At 42.1% G+C, this 8762-nt stretch overlaps 1 protein-coding gene across 1 annotated transcript in view; it reads left to right on the forward strand.

The window, feature by feature from the left end:
• CKAP5 (cytoskeleton associated protein 5) overlaps positions 1-8762 on the forward strand; it is an 87776-nt gene that overhangs the window by 46115 nt on the left and 32899 nt on the right. Inside the window, 6 exon segments of the mRNA XM_017861982.1 lie at positions 605-662; positions 770-895; positions 4981-5120; positions 5257-5431; positions 6018-6131; positions 7173-7301. Of these exon segments, the coding sequence (XP_017717471.1) occupies positions 605-662; positions 770-895; positions 4981-5120; positions 5257-5431; positions 6018-6131; positions 7173-7301 (742 nt within the window).

The following is an 8762-nucleotide window of genomic DNA, read 5'->3' on the forward strand; positions in this document are numbered from 1 at the left end:
AGTTTTTCGTATTTTTTAGTAGAGACAGGGTTTCTCCCTGTTAAGAAGAATGGGCTCGCGCTCACGACCTTGTGATCCGCCCATCTCGGCCTCCCAAAGTGCTGGGATTACAGGCTTGAGCCACCGCGCCCGGCCTAAAGCTCACTTTAAAGTTAGTGTAGGAGGCTGAGTGCGGTAGCTCAAGCCTGTAATCCCAGCATTTTGGGAGGCTGAGGCAGGTAGATCACTTGAGGTAAGGAGTGTGAGACCAGCCTGGCCAACATGGTGAAACCCCATCTCTACTAAAAACAAACAAACAAAAAATTAGCTGGGTGTGGTGTTGCACACCTGTAATCTCAGCTCCTCAGGAGGCTGAGGCATGAGAATTGCTTGAACCAGAGAGGCAGAGGTTGCAGTGAGCTATCATGTACTGTACTCCGGCCTAGGTTACAGAACAAGACTGTGTCTCAAATAAATAAAACAAAATAAAATAAAGTTAGTGTAGGAAGAGAAAAAGTGAGAACTTTGCCAAAGGGAGCCAGTCCTAGAGTGTGGCTTTATAAAACTCTATTGAGTATTTTGAAGGTTTCGTTTGTTTGCTTTTAATTCTAAGTGTTTCTTCTAGGTTGAATGTCAAAGCTTTCATTAGCAATGTGAAGACAGCTCTTGCTGCAACAAACCCAGTGAGTACATAACAACGTATATAGGGCAGTATTGCCATCTTTGTGATTTAAAAAGTTATTATTGCCATCTTTGTGATTTAAAAAGTTCTTTTCCTTCTGTCTGGCAGGCTGTGAGGACTGCTGCCATAACCCTGCTTGGCGTGATGTATCTGTATGTTGGTCCCTCTTTGCGAATGTTCTTTGAGGATGAGAAACCTGCCCTCCTATCCCAGATAGATGCAGAATTTGAGAAGGTAAAATTTCCACAAATGATACAATCTGTTAGTGGACTTGAGAATCTCATTAATTAAGACTAAACTGTTGGGTGTGGTGGTGCATACTTGTAGTCCCAGCTACTCCTGCTGAGGAAGGAGGATTGCTTAAGCGCAGATGTTTTGGGGGCTGTAGTGTGCTATGCCAGTTGGGTGTCCACAGTAAGTTCAGCATTAGTATTGTGACCTCCCAGGAGCTGAGGCCACCAGGTTGCCCAAGGAGAGGTGAACTGGCCCAGATCAGAAACAGAACAGGTCGGCCAGGTGCAGTGGTTCATGCCTATAATCCCAGCACTTTGGGAGGCCAAGGCAGAAGGATCCCCTGAGCCCAGGAGTTTAAGACCAGCCTGGGCAACAAAATGAGACCTTGTCTCTACAAAAATAAATAAATAAATAAATAAATAAATTAGCCAGGCATAGTGGCACATGCCTGTGGTCCCAGCTACACAGGAGGCCAAGGTGGGAGGATCACCTGAGCCCAGCAGGTTGAGGCTCCAATGAACCATGTTTGTACCACTGTACTTGAGCCTAGGCCACAGAGACAGACCTTTTCTCAAAAAGAAAAAGAAAAAAAAAAAAAACAGAGCACATCAAAACTCCCATGCAGATCAGTAGTGGGATCACAATTAGAATAGCCACTGCATGCCAGCCTGGGCAACATACTGAGACTCTGTCTTTCTGGAATGAAGAATAAGTATTTGCTTTTATGCACAATAAAGTATTCCTGGAAGAGTTCATAAGAAATTGATGATTTTGGCCGGGCTTGGTGGCTCATGCCTATAATCCCATCACTTTGGGAGGCTGAGGCAGGCAGATCAGTTGAGGTCAGGAGCTGGAGACCAGCCTGGCCAATATGGCGAAACTCCATCTCTACTAAAAATACAAAAATCAGCCGAGTGGCCGGGCGCCGTGGCTCACACCTGTAATCCCAGCACTTTGGGAGGCCGAGGTGGGTGGATCACGACTTCAGGAGATCGAGACCATCCTGGCTAACATGCCGAAACCCCATCTCTACTAAAAATACAAAAAATTAGCCGGGCCTGGTGGCAGGTGCCTGTAGTCCCAGCTACTCGGTAGGAGAGTGGCATGAACCCGGGAGACGGAGCTTGAAGTGAGCCGAGATTGCCCCACTGCACTCCAGCCTGAGCGAGAGAACGAGACTTTGTCTCAAAAAAAAAAAAAAAATTCAGCTGAGTGTGGTGGTATGCCCTGGAATCCAGCTACTTAGTAGGCTGAGGCATAAGAATCACTTGAACCCGGGAGACATAGGTTTCAGTGAGCCAAGATCATGCCACTGCACTCCAGTCTGGGTGACAGAGCAGGACTCTGTCTCAAAAAGAAAAAAAAATTTTTTTTTTGTTTGTCTGTTTTGTTTTTGGGTTGTTTTGTTTGTTTGTTTGTTTGTTTGTTTTGAGATGGAATTTCGCTCTTGTTGCCCAGGCTTGAGTACAGTGGCGCTTCCTGGGCTTATTCCAACCTCTACCTTCCAGATTCAAGCAATTCTCCTGCCTCAGCCTCCTCAGCTGGGAAGCTGGGATTACAGGCATGTGCCACCATGCCAGGCTAATTATTGTATTTTTAGTAGATAATGAGGTTTCACCATGTTGGCTAGGCTGGTCTCAAACTCCTGACCTCTGGTGACCTGCCCATCTTGGCCTCCCAAAATGCTGTGATTACAGATGTTAGTCACCACAACCAACCGATGATTTTATCTATGAGGAAAATAACTAGGTAGCTATGGTACAGAATGGGAGATTTTTCTCTTTATGTTCTTTGATACAATGTCAAACGTTGTAAATGTATTACCTGGTCAAAAAGTACATTAAATATAACATTTTATTTAATTTTGTTTAGAGACAGGGTCTTACTCTGTCACCCAGGCTGGAGCACATTGGCACAATCATGTCCCACTGCAGCCTCAACCTCCCAGGCTCAAGTGGTCCTCCTGCCTTAGCTCCCAAGTTGCTGGAACCACATGCCATCATGCTCAGCTAATTTTTAAAATTTTTTGTAGAGACAAGGTCTCCCTTTGTTGCCCAGGATGGTCTTGAGCTCTTGGGCTCAAGCACTCCTCCCACCTCAGCCTCCCAAAGTGTTGGGATTACAGGCGTGAGTCACTGCTCCTGGCCAAATATAACATTTTTGAAAATTTAAAATAAAACATAAATTTAAAACTTGACCCTCCTCGGCCGGGTGCGGTGTCTCATGCCTGTAATCGCAGCACTTGTGGGAGGCTGAGGTGGGCGGATCATGAGGTCAGGAAGATGGGAGACCCATCCTGGCTAACACTAGTGAAACCCCGTCTTTACTAAAAATACAAAAAATAGCGGGCATGGTGGCGGCGCTTGTCAGTCCAGCTACTGGGGAGGCTGAGGGCAGCTGAGAATGCGTGGAACCCGGGAGCGAGCTTCAGTAATCCGATATCACGCCACTGCACTCCAGCCCTGGGCGACAGAGCAAGATTCCGTCTTACAAAAAAAAAAATATGAGGCCGCGCGGTTGGCTCAAAAGCCTGGTAATCCACAAGCACTTTGGGAGGCCGAGATGGCGATCACGAGTGTCAGAGATCGAGACCATCCCCTGGCATAACACGGTGAAACCCCGTCTTACTAAAAATACAAAAACTAGCCGGCGAGGTGGCAGGCGCCGTTGAGTCCAGCTACTCGGAGGCTGAGGCAGGAGAATGGCGTAAAGCCCGAGGCGGAGCTTGCAGAGAGCTGGATTCTGGCCACTGCACTCCAGTCCGGACCGGACAGAGCGAGGACTCCGCCTCAAAAAAAAAAAAAAAAAAAAAAAGACCCTCCTCAAATAATATTTGTAACTGAAATTGCTGAGTGTTGGTACACTTGCTCTGTATTGTCTTGAGTATATAAGTCAAAAGACAGCTTCATAATTCTTTTTTTTTTTTTTTTTTTTTTTTGAGACGGAGTCTCGCTCTGTCGCCCGGACTGGAGTGCAGTGGCCGGATCTCAGCTCACTGCAAGCTCCACCTCCCGGGTTTACGCCATTCTCCTGCCTCAGCCTCCCGAGTAGCTGGGACTACAGGCGCCCGCCACCTCGCCCGGCTAGATTTTTTGTATTTTTTAGTAGAGACGGGGTTTCACCGTGTTAGCCGGGATGGTCTCGATCTCCTGACCTCGTGATCCGCCCGTCTCGGCCTCCCAAAGTGCTGGGATTACAGGCTTGAGCCACCGCGCCCGGCGACAGCTTCATAATTCTAACGCGTTTTGGGGGAATGTTTTGTTTTGTTTTGTTTTGTTTTTGAGACAGAATCTGGCTCTGTCACCCAGGCTGGAGTGCAGTGGGCAATTTCAGCTCACTGCAACCTATTCCTCCTGGGTTCAAGTGATTATCCTGCATCAGCCTCTCAAGTAACTAGGACCACAGGTGTGTACCACCACACCCTGCTAATTTTTGTTTTGTTTTTTGTTTTTTGTTTTTTTTTTTTTGAGACGGAGTCTCGCCGCTCTGTTGCCCAGGCTGGAGTGCAGTGGCCGGATCTCAGCTCACTGCAAGCTTCGCCTCCCGGGTTTACGCCATTCTCCTGCCTCAGCCTCCCGAGTAGCTGGGACTACAGGCGCCCACCACCTTGCCCGGGTAGTTTTTTGTATTTTTTTTTTTAGTAGAGACGGGGTTTCACCATGTTAGCCAGGGTGGTCTCAATCTCCTGACCTCGTGATCCGCCCATCTCGGCCTCCCAAAGTGCTGGGATTACAGGCTTGAGCCACCGCGCCCGGCCAATTTTTGTATTTTTAGTATAGATGAGGTTTCACCATATCAGCCAGGCTGGTCTCGAACTCCTGACCTCAGATGATCCACCCACCTTGGCCTCCCAAAGTACTGGGATTATAAGTGTGAGCCACCACACCCTGCCTTCTAGTAGGTTTTGTATAAAAATACGTTTTGACATATAGTCTCAAAATTGTAATCTAGGTAGCAGTCAAATTACCTACTGTGTAAATAGGTATTATAAAGGAATGAGAGTTTGACACGGGCACCCTCTCTAATTTATTTGTTCTCATATCCTATATAAATTTCATTACCCTTATTCATTCATTTGTGTATAGATGCAGGGACAAAGCCCACCTGCTCCAACCAGGGGAATTTCCAAGCATAGCACAAGTGGTACAGATGAAGGAGAAGATGGAGATGAACCAGATGATGGGAGCAATGATGTCGTTGATCTTTTGCCGAGGACAGAGATCAGGTAGGTTCCAGTCTGTGAAATGGTTTATTTCCTTCATCGTGTTGAATTCTGAATGTTCTTTTTGAATTCAGTGAGGGGAACTTATGTGATATCATCATTTTGGAGTCTGGAATTAAAGGTTATTTTCTGTTTTCAGTGATAAAATCACTTCAGAGTTGGTATCTAAGATTGGTGATAAGAATTGGAAGATTAGGAAAGAAGGCCTTGATGAAGTGGCAGGTATTATCAATGAAGCAAAATTTATCCAACCGAATATAGGTGAACTTCCAACTGCCTTGAAGGGTCGACTCAATGATTCAAATAAAATCTTGGTATGTAGAGCATATGGCTATTCTTTTTATCTTCCCTCCCCGCTGCTGCAGGAGTTACCTTTTCAGTGTAGCCTTCACTAGCAAAAAATAAGTGATTACTTTCTTTGCATTGAACTAAAAATAGCTGCCTTTAATTTATTAAGTGTATCTCAAGATATGATGGTAGTTGGCAGATTTATTCATCAAATTTTATGAGTCTCAGAATTTGCTTTTGCAGAAATCCAGTATTGAATATATTTGTATAAAACTGCTTGTAATGTACATAAACATAATAATTTCTTGTTTTAAATGTGGATTTTATATCAGGATTTCCATAAACTAGGTTTTACCTTAAAGTTGTAAAGTACCATAATCTCTGGTCTAAAATTCTGATAATCTAGTTTTACGAACTGATGATAAAAAGAGAGGCCACTGCCTAAAAAATAATTAGAATAATCTAAGTAGAATAGCACGACAAGCCAATGTCTCTGTCTCTTGAGTAGGCCAGAAATATCCTGCTGTATTGACAGTATAGCAGCAAATTTACGGAAGTTTGCACACAACTTGCTTATGGTTTCAACATAAAGTATTGGATCTTTCCACTCAGGTACAGCAAACATTGAATATCCTGCAACAACTGGCAGTAGCCATGGGCCCAAATATTAAGCAACATGTAAAAAATTTAGGCATCCCTATCATCACAGTCCTTGGAGACAGCAAGGTAAACCTAACTCTTTTCACCACGGCTCCATTCTGGAATAGGCCAGCCATATTCTTGGGTTAAAGATAATTATCTTTTTAGAGTAATGTAAAGACCTTATAAACTTTATAAAGATGAAAGTATTAGAAGAAAAACAGTAAACATTTTTATCTTCCAGGCAGGATTAAGGTGGCCAGATATCACTTACTAGTTTTGTGACTTTTAGATAAGCTATCTTCTTTGAGGGTTTCTTTATCTGTGAAATTTCTTTCTGACAGAATTAAATGAGTCTGTATGTAAGGTACATTTTATTGTGCCTGTTTCATATAGTATGCACACAACAAATGGTTGCTATTATGATTATAATTGTGTAACATTTTGCTATAGTGAATAAATACGTGAATTTGGAGTTCATTAAGTTTTTTTCTACTTTTATTTTTCTGAACTATTAGAGTGGGATCTTCTAGTAGCTCAGCAAGATATTTGTAGTTTCATAGTCCTAGAAGTCACTGAAATATCATTGAAGGTTGCAATGTTTAGCCCTAGACTAAATATTTGAATATAATGTTGTATAATTTATTTAACTTGAGGAACTTTATTTAATATAATTTGTGCTATTTTAATATTAACGTAAATTAATATAAAAACATAACTAATTTTCAGTCAGTTTATTAGCAATTTCAGTCTTAACCATTATGATGTCTTTAACATTTAGAATTTCATTCTTTAGCAGACAGACATGGACGTAAATGCCCCCAGCTTTTCAGGAAGCAAAATATAAGAGTTTATTCTTACATGATATTTTATGCCCAGATCACTCACTGTTTTGCCTGATTAACTGAGTACACAAGTTTTACAATTTGGAGTTTTATATTTCTACTTTACTTTGGAGTTTTAGTACAATCATAGAAACTAGTTTCTGTTTTAGAGAAGATGGCTTCATGTATGTTCATGTGGGCCTTAGAGAACCTTCCATTGTTCATGTTCATAAAGCAACAGTGATTACCCCCTACCTCCAAACTGTGGTAGATATTATTTTTGCTGATTATCTTCTCCATTTAGAACAATGTTCGAGCTGCTGCCCTTGCGACTGTAAATGCTTGGGCAGAACAGACTGGCATGAAGGAATGGCTGGAAGGAGAAGATCTTTCTGAAGAGCTCAAAAAGGAAAATCCTTTCTTGAGGCAAGAGGTTAGTATCATAAATTAATCATGTGCATTACTCATGTCATTTACTTCCATAGGGGCTTGGGCCTGTCTGATAAATACGCATTTATGGTTAGAATGAGTTTCATTATAAAACAGTTAATATAATGAAACCACATTCCTGGGGCCTTTGTATTCATGTGCTTCCATTTTCTTCCTTTCACATGCTTCTTTATCAATAACACTTTCTAGAGGACTAGGCTTTTGTGGAATTTTCCCTTTTCTTAAACATTTAAATGGTAAAATCAGAGGTTTTGTGGTTTTTGTTTTTTTAATTATACTTTACGTTCTGGGATACATGTGCAGAACGTGCAGGTTTGTTACATAGGTATACATGTGCCATGGTGGTTTGCTGCATCCATCAACCCGTCATCTTCATTAGGTATTTCTCCTAATGCTGTCCCTCTCCTTGCCCCCCCAACCCCCAATAGGCCCCAGTGTGTGATGTTCCCCTCCCTGTGCCCGTATGTTCTCATTGTTCAACTCCCACTTATGAGTGAGAAATTGCAGTGTTTGGTTTTCTGTTCCTATGTTAGTTTGCTGAGAATGATGGTTTCCAGCTTCATCCATGTCCCTGCAAAGGACATGAACTCAAATCTTTTTTTATGGTTGCATAGTATTCCATGGTGTATATGTGCCACATTTTCTTTATGCAGTCTAACATGATGGGCATTTGGGTTGGTTCTGAGTCTTTGCTATTGTGAATAGTGCTGCAGTAAACATACATATGCATGTGTCTTTATAGTAGAATGATTTATAATCCTTTAGGTAGTACCCAGTAATGGGATTACTGGGTCAAATGGTATTTCTAGTTCTGGATCCTTGAGGAATTGCCACAATGGTCTTCCACAATGGTTGAACTAATTTACACTCCAACCAACAGTGTAAAAGTGGTTCCTATTTCTCCACATCCTCTCCAGCATCTGTTGTTTCCTGACTTTTTAATGATCACCATTCTAACTGGCGTGAGATGGTATCTCATTGTGTTTTGATTTGCATTTCTCTAATGACCAGTGATGATCTTTTTTTCATATGTTTGTTGGCCACATAAATGTCTTCTTTTGAAAATTTCTGTTCATATCCTTTGCCCACTTTTTGATGGGGTTGTTTTTTTCTTGCAAATTTGTTTAAGTTCCTTGTAGACTCTGGATATTAGCCCTTTGTCAGATGGATAGATTGCAAAAATTTTCTCTCATTCTGTAGGTTGCCTGTTAACTCTGATGATAGTTTCTTTTGCTGTGCAGGAACTCTTTAGTTTAATTAGATTCCATTTGTCAATTTTGGCTTTTGTTGCCATTGCTTTTGGTGTTTTAGTCATGAAGTCTTTGCCCATGCCTATGTCCTAAATGGTATTCTAGGTTTTCTTCTAGGATTTTTATGGTTTGAGGTCTTAGGTTTAAATCTTTAATCCATCTTGAGTTAATTTTTGTATAAGTGTAAGGAAAGG

The sequence above is a fragment of the Rhinopithecus bieti genome, unplaced genomic scaffold, assembly GCF_001698545.2.
Source record: "Rhinopithecus bieti isolate Rb0 unplaced genomic scaffold, ASM169854v2 scaffold_61533, whole genome shotgun sequence".
NCBI classification, from domain to species: Eukaryota; Metazoa; Chordata; class Mammalia; order Primates; family Cercopithecidae; genus Rhinopithecus; species Rhinopithecus bieti.